Raw genomic sequence first — 21047 nt, forward strand, 5'->3', positions numbered from 1 at the left:
TGTTTTAATCCTTCAACATAAAATACATTTGGAACTCTCTTCTCTAATCCTTTCACTTTGATTGATACATGACCACATCCCAAAACTTCTAGTTTTTTATTGTCACATGTTCTTACTTCTCTTCTTTCTGATTCATTTAATGTAATGAATAAATTCTTGTCACCAGTCATGTGATTACTACACCCACTATCTAAGTATCAACAATCGTCCTTTGTTATCTCTTCCACGTTGAATATCATAAACATTGTCTCATCATTCCCTTCTTCCGTTTCATCTTCATGTAAGAGGGCATTTCCATTTCTTTCGTTCTCATCTTTTTGTTGGCAGAAACGTGCCATATGTCCCATTTTCTGACAGTTATAACAACGGATCTGTCCGTTGAATCTTCCTCTTCCTCTACGTCGTCCTCTACCGACATATTCAGATCTGTATTGTCTTGATCGCTCTGAATTACTGCTTTGTATCTGAAATGCTTGTTCCATTGGTGCATCGTCGTATTGTTTTAATCTTAATTCGTGTGACTGGAGAATACCGAGTAACTCTTCCGTGGATATTGTAGTTAAATCTTTTGATTCTTCTATTGCCACCACTACCGATTCGTATTTGCGTGTTAGGCTTCAGAGGATTTTTTCAACAATTCGTTGTTCTGCAATATTCTCTTCATTTAAACGTAATTGGTATACTATAATCGCCGTTCTATTTATATATTCTTCTATCGTTTCGTTCTCCTTCATTCTTAGGGCATCAAATTCACATCTCAGGAGTTTAAAGTTTTACCGTTTTCACTCTGTGTTCCCCTCTGTATGCTTTATGCAGAACATCCCATGCCTCTTTAGAAGTTTTGCATGTTGCGATTCGTTCGAAAACAATCTCGTTGACTGCTTGAAAAATAATGTGCAGTGCCTTCTTATCCTTCTTGACTTTTTCTTTATGAGTGTTTCGATCATTTTCAGATGCTTCGTTTGGAAGTTCACTGTATCCTTCTTCCACAATTGTCCATAAATCTTGAGATTCCAACAGCACCTTCATTTGTATGTGCCAGTGCTAATAGTTTTGCCCCAATAATTTCGGAATTTGAGTTTGAATGCCTCCGTTCGCCGTTGCCATAATTACGCTTGTTACTGGATTTTGAAATTGTGATGTTTGAAGGTTTGTTTTGAACGATTTGTAAGATCTGTAAGTGCAGATCGTTGTGGCTCTGATACCACTTTAGTGAAATTACGATCGTATATTAGGGTTTTGAATGAAAGAGATAAATGTGTTCTTGATTAGAATTGGTGAATCATAATGTTAATACAGAAATTACATATATACATGGCAGATTAATTTGATAACCGCCTCTAATTATGCTAACACAATAATAATAATAATAATAATAATAATAATAATAATAATAATAATAATAATAATAATAATAATAATAATAATAATAATAATAATAATAATAACAATAACGATAACGATAACAATAACAATAACGTTACATTATGACATAATTAAATATACTATATCTAGCTTATTTTCTTTCTTCTGATAAAACTTAGGGTTGGGTATTCTTTGTTCCATTGTTTGTCATACCAGTGTTTTTGACACTTAACAATTTGTTTTTACAAACCTTGTTAACATTGTTTGAACATTAAATCATATGATTGTGATTCTTGCAATGATAATTTAATTTATACATCTTATCTACATTTAAATAATACATTTGCGCATATAAGACAATCTGAAAGACCAATGTGTTGTTCTTGAATCAGCACAAACATCGTTGATTAAAAAACCTTTTCTGAATATTTAACAAAATGATAACATATCTTGAAATAGCCATTAACAGTCAGCCTGTTCTATATGTTACACAAGAGAAACACAAAACTAACAATAAACAAGAAATTAAACCCGCAAATCATATGTATTTATTTAAGAGAAAGTGAGGCTACTATATGAAAGAACTGAAGCTTTTCGAGCATCTCCTCTGCTTTGTAAGCAGCCCGGTTAGCCACCCGCAAGAACAGCTCGTCCCCTAGCTTATCCCCTATATGAGCATCCACGAGCACTCCGCTCACACTTCTGCAGCTATTGGCTAGAGCCCTACCCACCTCGGCTGCATCATCAGGCTGGCTCACCACCAACGGGCTACCGCCTTGGAACACCTCCAGTTTCTTTATCCTAAACGACCCATTTGCTTCCACCACTTCTTTAAAATCTTGTAAGCTCGGTGCATATACGGGAATGTTGAAATCATCTCGTTTTTCACTCGTTATTAATCCCTGCATATTATGATATATAAACATTGTTCAGTACTTCAGCACCTTTGTCCATTTATACTTCACAAACAATATGATATAAGAAGTTTTCATGGTTTCTAGTCGGTTTTTGAAACTTGTTTTGATTCTAGGTGATCTGTTAGTTGAAGTAGCGGCTTTGAATAGTGTCTATGAGGATGCATTAGTTGAACTAACGGATGTGGTACGTTTCACAGAGTTTGTGATCGGTTTGCCAAAAAATGTATTGGCTTTTCGACGTAAACAATATTCACATCCGCTAGTTCAATTAGCGATCACCTAGAATCAAAACAAGTTTCAAAAATTGACTAGAAACCATGAAAAATCTTCAGACCACCTAAAAGAAGTGGTTTCCCATACATTTCCGGCGGTAAAGTGCGTAAGAAAGTACCTAAGTTTCTAGTAGTGTTTGAAATCCTAGTAATTCTAGATATATCGTAGTTAAAAAAAAAAAAACGCGTAGGACTTCGATGGCGGAGCTAGCCTAAAATTTCAGAGGTATCTTAATTTTTTTTTTTTTTTTTGGGGATCAAGGGTATCCTTCGTATAAAACCAGATTTTTTTTTTTACTTTTTTTACACTACGAAAATGGTACAGAGACGGGGTTGAAGGGGAGCCAGTGCTATCCCTTCTAATACTAGCTCTGCCCTGACTTATCCTGAAATAAAAAGAAAAAAAATCTATGTTTATTCATGTCTTTTCAACATTATAGTGTCTTGATCTTTGTCGAATTTCGTTTGTTAAGTGTGGTCATGCCGACACAACTTTTCTTTATGAACAATGAAATTAAAAGGAAATGTCAATCACAGACGAAAAGCTTTTGGTTGGGTGGAGGGTGATCATAAGAGTACGGTAGCACTTATGGGAAGACGATATGGAGTCGTATCATAAAATCATACGATATTATTACCTCTTGGACAAGATCATCCCAAGCATCCTGAAAGTGGGTCCCGAACAGCAACCCGGCCCCACCTTGGTCTGTGGGATCCTCCGATGTTCGACCCAATAGAGCAATAAACATTGAACCACCTTTTTTCATTTCTTTTGATCTCATCTTCAGAAACCCTGCTAGATCTGTTTGAAATTGTTTCCGATATGCATTCGCAGCGGTTTTGTTTGCGCCGTGGATGAATATCTTTCCCTTGTTGTAAGCCATCGAAGATTTGTCTAGTACGATTTCCGGCACCTGTAAAGGTGATTAACTATGGTTAAAAATAGTTATAATATGTATAAGTTGGTGTATATTTATGATAAAATAAGGGTGCTACTATATGTAAAACATCTTACGCAAGGGCATACGACAAACAAAAAATGACCATACAACTTTGTTAATGGTGTGCGCTGTCATGTTAGTCACTTATGGGTCAGTCTAACACATGACATATGGCCCGTAAGTTGTGTTATTATAACACCTTGTAGACCATATTTCGACATTCATACGGCACAGTGTCGAAACTAGCACAAAAGGTTAGTGGTATCCTAATTTTTTTTTTAGGATCAGGGGTATCCTTTTTATAACAGAAACGAAGTTGAGTGGTATTTTTACACTACCGAAATGGAGTTAAGGGGTATTTTTACACTACGTAGACGGGGTTGAGGGGTAGCCCGTGCTACCCCTACTAACACTTTAAGTCCGCCACTGATACGGCATGTATGTGGATAGTGTGTCAGTGATGTTTTCTTAGCGTTGTCCTTAATAACTACCTGAGAGAGCCAATGCAAGGAAAAGGCTGAGTAGAATACATCAACTGATTTGGCTGGAAACAACCGGCGGTAGAAAGAGCCAGGGACACCAGCCGCAAAGAAAGGGCGGTGGCCGGTGGAGGCCAAACACTCTTCCATGCTCCCCACGCCCTGGTTTGCCAGCGGCGGGAGGAGCTGGAAGAGAGTGTTGAAGTCGTTGGAAGGGAGATCCGCGAAGAAAGCTGAGAATTCTGGTACACCAGAGTAGCCAGAAGCCTCGTAACGCTTAGTTATGTGTTCGATGATGACATTGACGATGAAAATGGTGTTGTTGCCGCTAGAGCAACCAAGATCCGCCACCACAAATGGTGTCTCCGGCATGCTTAACTCCACACCATCTAGTGTTTCCTTTAGGAGATGCAACATTGACCGAGCATGCTTTGCCTGCATGCATGCATGATGACACGTTAATTCATTTATATTTTTTTATTACTTTTTCTAGTTTATTGCTTATATTCTTTTCATACCACATTAACATTACAAAAAACCTTAGAATCTCGACAAATAAATTACATATTAAACAAGGTGATGCTTATACCTATTTCAACTTTACTAAACATCAAATTCCTGTACTTATAAATTTTGATGTAAAATAATGGCTCATTTTATTCCAACACCCTTAAATTCGTGTTTCCACATCCTTTTCACTTTATCTCTCTCTCTATATATATATATATCTATGTATATAGAAAGAGATAAATGAGAGGTGTGTGTAAATATTAACACCAAAATAATATGTCCAACAATTTATAAAAGCAACAATAAACATCCCTTAATATTCCCATGGGAATAAAAGACATAAGATGGGGTCCAACAAAGAAATCCAAAAATAAAGCCTAATAAGATGGATCTTTCCTTAAAACCAGACCATAGATTCAGAAAAATATAATGTTGGATATAAAGGATTTTATTTTCATGTAGAAATCCAGAAAATTAATAAAATAAAAAATAAGTATAATAAATAATTAAAATTTACCTGGGCTTGAGAGTTGTTGGCATAACTAGCTTCATCTTTGCCTCCTTTCATGCTAAGAAGCCTCTCAAGCTTTACGTTAGATGAAACCACCACATTGCTGTCACCTGAGGGAGGGGCCATTGTTGCTCTCTTTACCTTTAATGTGTGTTATCAAATTAACTACAAACAACTGCATCTATATATACACCTAAGACAAGGGTAGTTTGGGAATTTACTTTATATAATTTTTTAAAACCTTTTTTCTCTTACTCCTGTTGATTTGGTAAAACTCATGTGAGTTGGTCAACACAACTACCAGAATATCTTAACCGTATATTAAAAAAAGCCACCGATAAATCCCTATTTACACCACCTAGGGCTGAGCACATTAACCATCATAACTGATAACCGAACCATAACCGACATAATTGAACCACTAATAACCAATAACCAATATAACCAATGGTTATGGTTATGAAACTTTGTATAACCGCTCAATCGGTTATGGTTATGGTTATGGTTATGAAGCTTTGGTTAACCGATATAACCGATACCGAACCGAACTTGTGATGTTAACTTTACATAACGGATTTGTATTTTACAAAACCATATAGAGGGTTTTTACTAAGATAAAAGTATGTTAGTAACAAAATGATCTTGATGTAGATGCCATTTATTTTGATAAAGAACTAAGATGTTATGGCCATAATTGTTTTTGTTTGAGAATTACCTTATTAAAAAGAATCTTAAATCGGTAGTTTAACCAAAAAGTTTAGTCTCCGTTATCTTATAAAATAGGCTCAAGCTAAGTTCAAATCGTGCACAACCCTATTTATTTCAACCCTTGCTTGGTTACTTAACCGAAATTAACCAAAACCGAACCATAACCGACTTCATAACCGATTAACCGTAACCGAAGTTTGGTTATGGTTATGGTTACCAAAACTCCATAACCGAACTAGCGGTTATGGTTATGGTTAATAGTAAAAACCGAACCAAACCGACCAATGCACACCCGTAACACCACCGATAGTTCTATACGACCCGTATAGGGTTATACAAATCATATAGATGAATGATATACAAACCAAGAAGCCGAAGAATATTTTTTTTTTGTCTGTTCCTATACGACCGTATAACCCTATACGGGCCATTTGGATGTTTATACGCCTAAATGACTTTTTTTGTTGGAGTTTTTCGGCGATTTTTAGATAGGTTTTAGCCCTTATACGGGGCGTATAGAGTTATACAACCCGTATATATTTAAAGAATTTTTTAATTACTTTAGTAAATGTAAAGTGAAAACGTACTAACGAGTTTTTATTAACATACGACTTTGTTAATGGAAAATGTATAATGTTAATGGTTTTATTAAGATACGAGTTTATTAATGATTTTGCTTTCAAGTTTTGCTGAATTGGTTGCGCTAAACGTTGACTTATTAAGATATGAGTTTGTAATACACCGTCGATTATGTTAGGTTACCAAATTTATCAATCAAGATACAACTAATACAATCTACTGCATAAGATAAATATTACGATAACAATCATCAAAACAAAATAAGATAAACATTTACAATAATATTTACAATGTTTCAAATCAAAATACAAAAAAGCAAAATACAATACTCGCCGCTACTCCGGCGTCAAACCTGGTGGTATGGTTGCAAAAGCTGCTTGGCGTTCCCTAGTCGGATTCGGGAGTACTCGGGAAGTACTCGGCCTAGACGGAGATTACTCATGGAGTAATTAGCCTAGACGAACAGTATTTGGGCCTCGGCAGCCTACCTTGTAGCGAGTACTCGAGTAGTATTCGGAGCCTAGGCGGGACTTTTACAACCATGCCTGGTGATGATGGTGGTGGTGGATGTGCAGCAATTAGTCGGAGGGATGGCCAAGTCGGCAGCACTCATCATCGCTAAACATCCCCTCCAACATCCACTGTATCTGACTAAGTATTTGGATCACCTAAGCCTTGACCCGTATCAACCTCTCCTCATACCCTGGTGGAGCCACCATGCTTCGTCTCATGCTCCGTCGCTCTTACGGTCGATCATGCGCATCAACCACATGAGGACCTGCCTCCGCACCCACACCCCATCTCCTCCTGCCGCATCTCCCCATCCCCTTTCCCGGCCCCCTCGCCCTCACCCACTTCCTCCTACTCCTCACCTGCAGGCTGTGGCTGCCAAACTGTGCGAACCTAGTCGTACCACCATAAAGTATGTGCCTTGTTCGGGCCCAACTCAGCAGCAATCCCCATCCCCTTGCCTGTGAGCCTATTGTGTAAGAAAAATAGGTCATTTTTGGTGACCCACTCCTTGCTAAGCACCCGCCTAACAAGCATAACTGCAATACACCGATGTAGATATTGGTGTGTTGGGTAAAAAAGAGGCTTACACGCTACTTCGGGGAGACCTGACCCTCCTCCGCAAACTCCCTCGGCCCTAGTGTGCGCCAGACCGACAACAACAACTCATTCGACGTGGAGATCGACGCATCACAAACGCCTAGGAGCCGACCTACGCGGCCATGTAAAGAACCATCGCCATGACAAATTGCGGCAACATCAACTCGCGACGGTGGTCGTATAATGTGAAAAACACCGCTTTGGTGCGTGGAAATGCCCAAGCTCCCTCTCATGGGTGTCCTAGAAATAAAAAGTAGTTAAAACACATAATCTCTCGCTGAGACTGGTGTCGTCCGGACTCAAATAAACAGGACCACGGGGAGGTACAACGAACCATGAACCCCTCGACCCACTCAAGGGATCCAATATCCCTAAAAAATATCCAATCTATCGTACACGATGAATCAAACTATATACATCTAAGTCTATCTAGGTACTTGTGGGCCTGCATGCGATGAGGTATATTGCTAACGTATCTCCCGTGCTTAAGCCTATCATTCAGATGGTAACATCCCAAGTTTTCTGGTCAATAAAAACCAAAATGTTCCGAATAAACCCGTAATTAAAACTCCAAGTGCACAAGTAAGTAAACTTAGCGGTTAAAAAAAACTTGCGATCAGTGAACCAACCCACACAAAACTACCCTTAATAGACTTGCAATTATAAACGGAACCACTTAAGATCAAGACCCGAACGTATGCGATAAGTATCGGCATGAAAATCAAGAAAAACGCATGATTGGACGAAAAAGGCGGCGGGGGACATGTGTCACGAGTTGGTGACACGTGGCAGTCCAAGGTGGACACGTGGCAACCTATGCCTTGCCTAACACGTCGTGCTACGCGACGGAATTGGGAAAGGCTGGTCGCTAGATGCGACGAGGTCAAGGATCGACTATAAAAGGGACGAGCTCTGGAATATTTCAGTTGTTCACTTTCACTTTCTTTCGCTCTCTCGCTCTCTCGTTCTGTCGTTATAATTCCCGAGTCCTTAAAACCCTAATCCCTGCTATGTAGAAGTGTACCAAACCATGATCACTGGTACGATACCTGTCTGATCGATTTGAAACTAATCAACGGATGTTTAAGTGCTGCCTGAATAAAGCTATATTTTGTCATCTATTTTGTGGTTTTGATCTCGTGATAGTCGTTAAAGATTTGGTTTTTTAAACTTATGCATAGTGTACTCTATTAAATTAGATGCTTAGTTATCAGAAAGCTTAGAACTAGGACTATAGACTTACAAGAAGCTTAATTATCTGAAGGCTCAAGAAATGCAAGATAGCAAGGTGAGTTCCTCTGAACCGTTTCTAAAAGGGGTGTGATGTTCTATCTGATTGATAATAACTTTAGAATCGACTATGTATGGCATTTGTGATATGTGGCCATGATTGATAGGATGACTGAGGGCTGATTGTATGTATCTGATTTAGCCAGTGAAGTTTGTATACATAGCATGGTTATGTAAACATACCGTGCTTAGTCTGTTCTTATCTATTTGCCACGATTATATCTGATTGATGTTATAGTCGATAAATATATGTTTTGAATAACATCATTTATGTCCATGAACTCAATAGTTTATACTGAGTCCCAAATATTTTCCGGGCACACATCCTAGGTGCCATGTGATTGCAGGAATCGAGGATGATGAGATTTAAAGAGACAGAGGTCTAGAGGGTTGTTGAAGATTTAGATCGCTATTATAGTTAAGCTGATGTAATATTATTTTCTAATATGAGTTATGCATAATACTATTTAAATATTTAAATTAAAGTTCGAAACTTCCGTTGTGGATTCTCTGGTTACTATGTGTTCTGTATATCCAATGTGTAACACTCCTTAGAGCTTATCCTGGGATGCGGGTGTTACAAGTTAGTATCAGAGCCGCAGTGTAGGTGAACTAGGTACAAGGATAGTATATATATATATATATATATATATATATGTATATATATATATATGTATATATATATATATGTATATATATATATAGGATAATGCTAGGGAGAAAACCCTCTATTTTGAGAAAACTTTGGAAACCCATCACAAGGCCTATAATCAGCCACGTATACACAGACAACTTGACTATACTTTTTGCTTTTGAGGGTATAATTGTAACTTTACATTTAACCTCCCAACCCAAAAGCTCTTATCCCCATTTGATTTGACAACTCTAATTAATGCATCTCACATCATTGTTCAACCACCAATTTCTTTTAGCTTATTTATTTTAAAAGGGAAATTTTTCTAATCCTCTTCATCTTCTTAAACAAGATCTTTAGTACGAGATCCATCATTAATGTACCATGGAGCCTCCACCAACAATGCTTGAATTAATGTTACCAGAGTTTGGCATCGAGTTTGACAACGACAATGAAGAAAATGTTTCAGGTTTGTACAACGATTATGTCGTTGATGTTGTTATTTTCAAAGTAGAAATCAAAGAATCAAGATGCTGTCAAAATATTTTCATTTTGGTTTTAGTTTCCTTTCAATAATAAGTTGGTTTTGATGATTAACTGCCATTTACTTTGATTTTCGTTCTTCACAATTGGTTTTATTTTTTCCAGAATTAAGAATGTTGCCAAAAGATTTTTAATTTTCAATACCATTGATTTTTGTTTCAAAAGAAAGAAGGACGTTTATAGGTAATAATATTTCAGTGCTATTGAAAAAGAAGTGTTCTAGGCAACCCAGGTTTAAATCTCTGAAATATTTAATCTTTTTTCCTTGCTTTTCACAATTTTCAAAAAAAAAAAAAGACGAAAAAATATCAAAAATTATTCATAAAACCTGGATGTTAATAGGTTTTTGTGTAATGGTTGTTTTAGAGATGAAACATGTTTTTTTTTTGTGTTAAAATGGTTCTTAAAAGGGGTAAATGTTTATGTAATTTACAGGTTTTTATTTTTGTGTTAAAAAGTTATGCTTGGTTTGCATATGAACTGATTTTTGGTTGTGTTGTGATTTTATTTGAGAAAAAGATTGCAATTTAGCTAAAAAGTTGTGATGTTGTTTGAGAAAAAAGATTTTCTGGCTATGAATGTGTTAATAGTTATGTGTGGTTAACGACTTAACGGTTATCTTATCTTTTTGTTATTAGGATGGTGATGGATACAAGGGAAACAAGATCCAATTCTCGGGACCGTTGGTTTTGTCAAACGTGGATCAGATGCTTAAGGATCATGACCATGTTTATGTTACAGCACAACACAACTAACACGTGTTATAGTTTGAACTTCAGGACATGCATGTGTTACATGTGACATGAAACCCATGTACAACGTAACACGTATTAGTGCTATGTATTTTTGTTTACTAGTAATATGTAATGTGAGACTCTTCTTGTTTTCTCTAGTACACGATGTTAAAACGGTCTAGACTTAACACATTTTCTGTTGGAGGCGCCCGTATTTGTACCTTTACTGTTACAGTTACTATTGAAGTTTATGCATCCATTCTAGAAGTCTCAACACATGTTATAATAGAAGCTTAACCCACGTTATATCATGTTTACTCTGTTGTTATTAAGTTACTATTGGAGTTTATTCATCCACTGTGGAAGTCTTTACACACGTTATAATAGATGCTTAACACACGTTATACATTTCAGTCGCTTAACACATGTTACAGTATGTATATACACATCATGGTGTTTTGGAAACTAATAGCTTATACATGACACCATGTTAGGTTAAACCAAGATTATAACAGAGGGTTAACACATTTTATCCCAGGTATACGGTGTTACGATATTGTATTTTATTCATCTATTATGGAAGTCTTAACACACGTTATAATAGATGCTTAACACACGTTATACATTTTCAGTCACTTTAACACATGTTACAGTATGTATATACATATGGTGTTTTGGAAACCACTAGCTTATACTCATGTATTCAGGTATAACAGAGGCTTAACACATTTTATTCAGGTATACGGTGTTACGATATTAACTTGTATGTTCCATGTTAACTTGTTCACGTGTTACGGTCAGTATATGCACATCATGGTGTTTTGCAAACCACTTTCATATACATGAATATAAGTCGGGTTATAATGGATGCTTACATGTTATCATATGTATACAAGTGGGGTTACAACAAGATTACGATATTAACTAAGCTCCCCATTAAACTCATCGCCCCCGTCGACTGTTTTCACCCTTGTCACATGTTAAGCAATTACATGTTCCGAACAGACAAATTGTAACACATATTAGATCAGTATATACACATCATGGTGTTTTGTAAACCACTAGCTTATACATGAATACAATATTATATATTCCAAAATTACCGGTACATGTGTTATCATAAATGGCTCGTTTCATATTACACGTTACATCATGGTGTTCTATTACAGCATGAACCACCAACACATATTATAAATGAACGAAGACTTCTTTTCCAAATGATGTGACTTATTCAATGTCCTCGCATTAACGTCGCCTTCATCCATCCAGCTTGTCAATTGAATATCTTTTATGGATCTGTTTCTGTAAATCAACACACGTTATATATCATTCTAACAGGTGCTTAACACATGTTATGTGTCTGTCTCTGTAATTCAAGCAACCCAACAAAAAAACAATTATTGTTAAGATCAAAAGCCCCAAACAAGCAACCAAACCAACAAGAAAACCCGTTCAAAATCTCATCCTAAAGTTTTAGATTTATTTAAATACATGAACATTAACCATTACTAGAACACGTATTAACTTCGCCTACATCCATCCAGCTTTGTCAATTGAATATATTTATGGGTTTGTTTCTGTAAATCAACACACGTTATATAACATTCTAACAGGGGGCTTAACACATGTTATGGGCCTGGGTCTGTGAATCAAACAACCAAACAAAAAAACACTTACTATTCAGATCAAAAACCCAAACAAGCAACCCAAACCAACAAAAAAACAGCTACTGTTAAGATTAAAAGCCCCTAACAAGCAACCAAACCAACAAAAAAACCAGTTCAAAATCTCATCCTAAAGTTTTTGATTTGTTTAAAATACAAAATCATATTAACAACCATTACTAAAACACTTTCAGCACACAAAAACATATTAATAACCATTTCAACAAAAAAAATCAAGTGTGAAATGATATTTCAAGAACACTTACCGGATCTATAACCGTCCGATGAACATGAAGAAGATCTTCAAACCTTCTTCTCACACACACACTTGTGCGTGTGTCATCGTTCTCTCTCTAAAACAACATACTTCAAACTTCTTCTCTCTCACACACTTGTATGTGTGTTCTTGGTGTTATTGATGAACATGATGAAGATTGTTGTTTCTCTCTCTAAAACAAAAAATTCATCTCTCTAAAAACATTCATCCTGTCCTCGTTCTCTCTCTAAAACAACAATCTTCAAACATTTTCTCTTTCACACGATGTAGATCTGAACTTGAAGATCGAAAGTTGTGTTTGGTGTTCATCATGATCTTGATTGAAGAGAGAGGAGAGAGGAGAGAGGAGAGAGATAAGATGTGTGTGTAAGAGAAATAAAGTTGATGTGAGTGAGAGAAAAGTCAAATTTTTAATCCCTTAAATGCCCTTCTCCTTTACCTTTTTTCTAATTTATGGTTTTATTTAAATGTAAAGGACACCAAAAAAAGCTCAACCATTGATCTACTTGGATGAAACAAAATCAATGGATGAGGTTGGGTTTCCAAGGTTTTTTAAAAAAGATGGGGTTTTTCATATAACCCATCCCTATATATATATGTATATATATATATGTATGTATATATATATATATGTATATATGTATATATATATATATGTATATATATATGTGTGTATATATATATATACTTAAACTAGGAAAAGCGGTTTAAGATAAGCTTTGAGATAAGTGATTTGCCCGCATAGGTTTAGGGTAAAAGGTGTTGTGATAATACCTAAGCTTAAACGGAATAGTTAGGAAATTGCTAGCACCCAAGATAGTATTTAGACTTGAACTTAAGAAAGATGCCTTAATATATACTTCGAGATAAGCCAATTACTTGCATATATATAATGTGATGGGTATTGGTATGCCGTGAGGATGATGATTAGAACATTGTAAGTACGGTAAATAAGAAGTAACACTTGGCCACTGTTGTTTCTTGGTTATTGGTACTACTTAGTTCTGGAATATGACCTGTCATGTGAATACTAATTTCCTTGTTCCCTGATGAAAGCTTTAATAAAGATGCACCTTTAAAAATCATGATTTGAGAAAATTCTGTTTGTGGGAAATACAATGATAGTTACCTCTTCAGCAAGACTGGGTATGGTATGGTAGACTCTCCAGCTTGTTCGGGTAAGATAGGGTAGCCTCTCCGGCGAGACCGGGTAAGATGAAGTATATGTTATGTTAAAAAGTTACAAAAATTCCCTAAATAGTACCATGACCTGATGTCTGACATGTTTTTGGAAATATGACGCTGTTAAATACATTGACCTTATAATGGTATGTAGATTACAATATATGAAATATATGATTGTATAGATATGTATATCTATATACAAGAAAGTCCAAAGACCATAATGCTTGACAATTTAGAATGAATCACGAGTTTGTGTGTCAATGAAAATTTTAGATTTCGTTATCATGAAGCTTTCGTATACATCTATATGTCCGATATTGGTGTGCGTTAGGTGTGATATGATTTTATTAATATTTTGAGCCTATTTTACGCATTAGTCAAGTTTTAAATTTATAAACACGATATTCTACTAACACTAAACACACACTTGGGCAAGTGCACCCATCGTGAGCGTAGTATAGCGTTGGTAAGATATCGAGGTCGTCCAAAGATACAAGAGGTTTTAGTATCGGTTTATCCTCAACGTCTAATCAATCTAAAATTTTTTTTGAGAAAAGATTTGAAACAAGAAAATAAAAAGTAAAAATGCAGAAATAAAAATAAAATAAAAACAGATAGACAAGATGAATCACTTGGATCCGACTTGCCTTTAATGTATTCTTTGATGATTTTCGCACTTTCGGACTTTTTAAGAGATTATCTTAGTTACCCTCAACCCAGTGGTTTGAGTCAGCAGGGATACAATCCCAAAGGGTCAGAATATTAAAAGATAATTAATTAAGTTATTAATGCGAAAAGTGGTAGGCCCCTCTTTCGAAGGTGATGTTACCCTCGGCTAAGTGGTTTGAGTCAGCAGGGATACAATCTCAAGTAGTCGGTTTAATGTATTAATAGTAGTTTACATATGAGGGGTTCAGGCTATTCGCACCCCGCCATCCAATACCAGTGGGTCTTGAAGGAGGTCCTAATAAGCTTGAACCAGGTCCTTGCAGGATCTATACACTGAACAAGGCAAGAACCTTACTAAACCATTCCCTTAACCCTCGACCAGGTAGCCAACATGCCTCTATATAGACCGTAGAGACATGAATGATTCAATCTTTTACTTTATATAAACAATAAAGTAACGCCAAGACACCACGGACAAATGATAAAGAAAATTCACCTTCAACATAAGAAACTATTTATTAAATTCATTAATACAAAACCAAATAAAAAGTGCCAAAAGATTAAAAATTAAAAGTAATACATAAAAGACTTGTCTTCACCAAGTGATGTAAGAGGCTTAACCAAACCTTGCCTTTGATTTGCAAGAACCCTTACGATCAATCTTGGATCCCGAGACTACTACACACTCTAAAGATGGATGATGGATGATGGTGGTTGGTGTTGTAGTGGTGGTGGAGTGGTGGCAAAGTGGGAGAGTAGTGGTTTGCCAAGGGTTGCCTTTGAAGTGAGCCAAGCACCGCTATTTATAGCATGCATAGAGCTCGTGCCACAACCCCGTGTCCAGCGGGCACGCCCCCGTGGCCAGCCTTTTCTCTTCCTTCATTAAATGCAAGTGTCAGCAGAGGGTCCCACACGACCCCGTGTTCAGCGGGCACGACCCCTTGGTCAGCGTCATATCTGTACTATCAAGATTTTGCAAGATTCTACGTATCTTTGCGTTGACCACGCCTCGTGCTGAGCTGAGCATGCCCCCATGGTGGGCGTAGAAGCTTCTACAGGTTTGTCTTTTCTGCAGGCTCCTGACCACGCCCCCGTGTCCGGCTGGGCACGGCCCCGTGGTCAGTCTTCTGTTGTCTTTTTTTTGCTTTGGGGATACTGCCGAGGGGTCGGTCATGTCACGTTTATTCCTTTTCTTTGTATTTATGTTGGTTTTGGCTGTATATTTGTTCCTTTTGTTCGTTTAAGCTCATTTGGTCCTGTAAATTCAAAAGGAAGACAAAAACACACCTTTTCCAACATTAGTACTAAAAAAGGGTTAGTTTTATGCCTCATTTGATGTAATTTATATGTTACATTTTGCACATATCAATATCGAACACTATTCCATTTGATGATCCGCCTCGTAACTCGTGCAACGAGATGAACGATAGGAATCATTTAAGTTGGGACGCCATCAAAAGTATAAGAATTTCTAATGCGTTACCTTAGATTTTTAATGCTAGCGGGAAACTTGTAACTAAAAGTTGTGCTAGGCACAAAACGCATAACTAAAACTTACGCTAATGAGAGTAATTTTACTTTCATTAAGAACGCTTGAGAAGGTGAGAGTAACCTATGACTAGATACACTTAGAAAGTCTTCCTTCAATCTTACTAAGGTTACCAGTAATAAAGGAGTTATTACGGCAATACGTGGGCTGCAAAGGATTAAAGTTGTCCTAACCATTAGTAAATATGCTGAGGAGAATGAAATGAAGTATACTTCGAATCTTTTCAAAAATGAGGTATTAGAATAGTAAGACCTGATCTTCCAAACACAACAAGAAATATGCCATGGAATGGAAAGAATGAAAAGAACCCACAGAAAGGAAATTTTGCCTACTTCATAAAAGGAACAAATGGCAATAAAATTCCTGAATCACCAAAGGATTGGTACAAATTGTCATAAGTATATGACAAAATTCTTATATGCAAGAATGGTACTAGCACTGGGTTCGTCAGAATCTGTACCAATTTCTCATTTTATTTGAGACTAATCACTGAGATATGTGATCTGATAACGGCGGTCAGAGCACAAACCATTAGCAATATGATCGAGTTAGCAAATACTTTGACCAATGAGTGGATACCTGGACACAAGAAAGAAGAACATGGAGCCGTATATGTTTCCATTAGGGAAGCAAATCATATTCGTCAAGGTTGTCTGAAACTGACACAGACACCTGAAAACAGGACGAAAACAACCGAAGATCCCAAGAGGAACGCGAGGGCATTGTTCTCGCAGCATAAGAGGCAACAATGATTCCTAAGGTGATTGTTGGTACATTTCTTGTACTTGATGTTGACACTAAAGTATTATTTAACTCTGGTGTAAACCAAAGTTTTATAAATACTAAGTTATGTCAAGCAATTATTCAATCTTTAATCAAACATAGGCAAGTCTGGAACCCCACCAATATTCGTGGAGTACTTCGGGAAGAAAAGATGAAATTGTTAGGATACAAACTTAGTACTACTTTACTTCATATGAACTTCGTTGGATTCGATGTAGTGTTAAAAATGGGATGATTAGCATCTTATCATGCTCAAATCTTAAGTAATCATAATTCGGTTGAGATTCGTAAGCCAACGGGAGAAGTGATCACAATCCAAGGAGAATTTGAGTACTTATTCAAGGAAACTTGCGAGAAAGGATTCTTGAAGAAGCTCATAAAACTAAGTATATGATGCATCGTGGACGTGATAAGAGGTATCAAGGTTTGAATAAGGATTGCTGATAAATAGGAATGAAAAAAAAAGATGTAGCAAGTTATGTCTCTAAGTATTTAATCTATTAGCAAGTTAAAACTGAACATTAGAAACTTTTAGGTTTACTTCAAAAATAGAAATGCCAGTATGGAAATGGGATTGATAACAAATGGATGTTGTTACCAAATTTCCCAAAACAATAAATCGTAACGTCACAATCTGGGTGATTGTGGAAAGACTAACCGAGTCAATTCAATGAAGGAAACCTTTAGCATAAAACGCTTAATTAAGTTGTATGTGGACAAAATAGTCTCGTTACAAAGAGTCCCGATATCCATTGTATCTTATCGAGATAGTCATTTCACTTCTCAACTCTTGGAAAGTTTTCAAAAAGCCATGGAAACTCCACTGAATTTGAGTACAACTTATTATAAGAAAGATAGATGAAAGTAAGACGATCATCTGCCACTCTTAAGAATTCTCTAATAAACAAATAGTTATCATACCAGTATTAATGTTTCCCCGTTTTAAGTGCCATTCAGTATGTTGGGCAGAAATAACAGAAAATCAACTATCAGGCTATGAGACCAGCAAACCGTTAGAATTTCATATCGGAGAAAGAATGCTACTAAAAGTCTTTCCGTAGAAAGGAATAGTCCGATTCAATAAGATAGGAAAATCAAATCTAAGGTTTGTTAGACTAAATCGAAAGCATTTTGGACCAGTAGTTGACCGGCGTCGATGTACCGATCAAAGATAGAGTGAATTGTATTCCTAAATACCTTAATTTAGTTAGGGCAAGTAGGGTGTCGAACCACGAAGAGCTTTTGGTTAGTGTTTAGACTCAATTGATTCAGGAACATATTGTAAACTTGATTCTTTGATTGAGTTGTTTAGATTAAGTAATTCACAAAAGTAAAACCTAAATTGATTGATTTTATCACAAGTAATTAAAAGATGGTCACACCAAGGATCCGGTTGCACATTCAATAAACAATCTAATTCAATAGCATAATAATCACTACATAGACAGAGTGAAGTTTACCACATTCACACATTGGATAACTAATAGACTCTTCAATCAAACAACAACTCTTTTAACGATTCTAGACCGAATAATTTATGTTGTAGAATGAGGTTATTATCAATTATCAAAACACTATCCGACGCTATCAATCAAAACACCACACATGAAATCACAAAGAAAATGTCAAGTACTTAACAAATCAAAGCAAATCCATGTCAAATATACTTACAATTCAGATTGAATACCAAATGAGAAATCAAACCCTCGACCTTGATGCAACCATGAATGATTTAGCTACTCATGATGGTGGGAAATGATGATGAAGTGTGGAATTCGGAAGTGAAAGACAGGATTAGGATGATAGAAAGGCTTTGTCACTCAAGATTCTTCTTCCTTGGTCATCCCTTAGCACCTCCTTGTTTTTAAAATTGAGTTCCTTGGTCAAAACTTCATAGAAAAACATCAAAAACCGTCCAAAACCGTTTTTTGTTCATTTGCAGGAGTAAGGCTATGCCCAGGAGAGTAGGGTTACGACCTCTCTAAAGTCCAACTTCCTGAATCTTTAAAATTCCCTGGCAATATACCCAAATATCAAATTTGAGTGGGAGTAGGGCTACGTCCATGCTTGTCTTTGCTTTGTTTCAATCCTTGTGTACATGTAAAGCTCCAACAAATCATGATATCTTCGCTGCAAACCTACACATAAAAATACATACAAAGTGACCATATTCCAAGCATAATTCCAAGTGAAAACATACAAAATCATGACAAATTAGACCATCCAACCATAACTCATCAGTAGTTTATTAGCTAAAGTTGCCAGAAGAAATAGCTGATATACGTGATGTATTTCATATATACAACCTAAGGAAGTGTTTGGCAGATCCAACCCAATCAATACCATTAGAAGACTTGCAAGTAGACAAGAAATTGAACTTTACGGAAAGACCAACAAAGATTCTTGACTTTCAATAAAGAAAACTAAGGAAGAAGACAATTCCCATAGTGTTGGTCCCGTGGGAAGGTCAGAAAGGACCCGAGAAAACTTGGGAATTAGAAGAAGAAATGAAAGCCAAATACCTTCAACTATTTGAATAATCTTCGAATTTCAAGGACGAAATTTATTTTAAGGAGGGGAGAATGTAACATCCCGAGTCTTCTAGTAAATAAAATCCAAAATGTTCCGAATAAACCCGTAATTAAAACCCCAAGTGCACAAGTAGACTTAGAGGTTAAGAAAAACTTGCGATCGGTGAACCAATCCGCACAAAAGTACCCTTATTAGACTCACAATTATAAACCGAACCATTTAGGATCAAGACCTGAACATACGCGATAAGTATCAGCACGAAAATCGAGAAAAACACATGATTGGATGAAAAAGGCGGCGGGGACACGTGTCACGAGGTGGTGACACGTGGCAGTCCTAGGTGGACACGTGACAACCTATGCCTTGCCTAACACGTCGCGCTACGCGACGAAATTGGCAAAAGCTGGTTGCGCGACGCGACGAGGTCAAGGATCGACTATAAAAGGGACGAGCTCTGGACTATTTCTTTTGTTAACTTTCACTTTCTTTCGCTCTCGCATTCTGTCGTTATAATTCCTGAGTACCTAAAACCCTAATCTCTGCTACGTAGAAGTGTACGAAACCATGATCACTGGTATGATACCTGTCCGATCGATTTGAAACAAATCAACGGATGTTTAAGTGCTGCCTGAATAAGGCTATACTTTGTCATCTATCTTGTGGTTTTGATCTCGTGATTGTTGTTAAAGATTCGGTTTTTTTACACTTATGCATTGTGTACTCTGTTAAATTAGATGCTTAGTTATCAGAAAGCTTAAAACTAGGAATATAGACTTACAAGAAGCTTAATTATCTGAAGGCTCAAGAACTGCAAGATAGCAAGGCGAGTTCCTCTGAAACGTTTCTAAAAGGGGTGTGATGTTATTTCTGGTTGATAATAACTTTAGAATCGACTATGTATGACATCTGTGATATGTGGCAATGATTGATAGGATGATTGAGGGCTGATTGTATGTATCTGATTTAGCCAGTGAAGTTTGTATACATAGCATGGTTATGTGAACATACCGTGCTTACTCTGTTCTTATCTGTTTGCTACGATTATATCTGATTGATGTTATAGATGATAAATATATGTTTTGAATAACATCATTTATGTCCATGAACTCAACAGTTTATACTGAGTCCCAAATATTTTTCGGGCACACATCCTAGGTGCCATGTGATTGCAGGAATCGAGGATGATGAGATTTAAAGAGATAGAGGTCTAGAGGGTTGTTGAAGATTTAGATCGCTATTATAGTTAAGCTGATGTAATATTATTGTGTAATATGGATATGCATAATACTCTTTAAATATTTAAATTAAAGTTCGAAACTTCCGTTGTGGATTCTCGGATTCTCTGGTTACTATGTGTTCTGTATATTCGATCCGTAACACTCCCTAGAGCTTATCCTGGGATGCGGGTGTTACACGGAACCTCCTGATCATCTTGGCCCCCGTGTCCCCCTCGTCTCCCTTGACAACCTCAACCCCCCGCACCAATGCAAAAAGAATCTGATATATCGTCTGTAAACAAAAACCAATGACAATTTAGTAAGCATTATACGACTCGTATACGGTATTAGAATAAAGTAACGACAAATCAATAAGTATTATACGACTCGTGATAGATGATATTTCCTCTATTAGCTATCATGATTCCCGTATAAGGCATTTGTAACCACATATCCGTTGGTGTCTACGTAATGCCTATACAACACGTATAAAGTGTCAAAACAATACTAGATGTATATCTTTATTAACACCCTTATAAAAATTCCGTTTCTGTGTTGATAATTAATAAGTTATTTGA

The 21047-nt window shown here is 36.6% G+C and overlaps 1 protein-coding gene across 1 annotated transcript; it reads right to left on the bottom strand.

Annotated features, from left to right (window-relative positions):
• Positions 1-1768: 1768 nt before the first annotated feature.
• On the bottom strand, positions 1769-5135 carry LOC110890061 (indole-3-acetate O-methyltransferase 1). The gene is made up of 4 exons (XM_022137625.2): positions 5002-5135; positions 3987-4409; positions 3193-3468; positions 1769-2267 (listed from the first exon to the last, which is right to left on the bottom strand). The coding sequence occupies exons 1-4, from the start codon at positions 5119-5121 to the stop codon at positions 1914-1916; spliced, it is 1173 nt and encodes a 390-aa protein (XP_021993317.1). The 5' UTR covers positions 5122-5135; the 3' UTR covers positions 1769-1913.
• Positions 5136-21047: the final 15912 nt, after the last annotated feature.

The sequence above is a fragment of the Helianthus annuus genome, chromosome 11 (genome assembly GCF_002127325.2).
Source record: "Helianthus annuus cultivar XRQ/B chromosome 11, HanXRQr2.0-SUNRISE, whole genome shotgun sequence".
Taxonomy (NCBI): domain Eukaryota; kingdom Viridiplantae; phylum Streptophyta; class Magnoliopsida; order Asterales; family Asteraceae; genus Helianthus; species Helianthus annuus.

Bases quoted from the DNA above. Each gene is read 5' to 3' on its own strand.
- LOC110890061 (XM_022137625.2), bottom strand. From the start codon at position 5,121: ATGGCCCCTCCCTCAGGTGACAGCAATGTGGTGGTTTCATCTAACGTA. The intron at 3,469-3,986 runs GTAGTTATTAAG...TCACCTTTACAG, and splicing joins CCTTGCATTGGCTCTCTCAG to GTGCCGGAAATCGTACTAGA. The intron at 2,268-3,192 runs GTAATAATATCG...CATAATATGCAG, and splicing joins GGGATGATCTTGTCCAAGAG to GGATTAATAACGAGTGAAAA.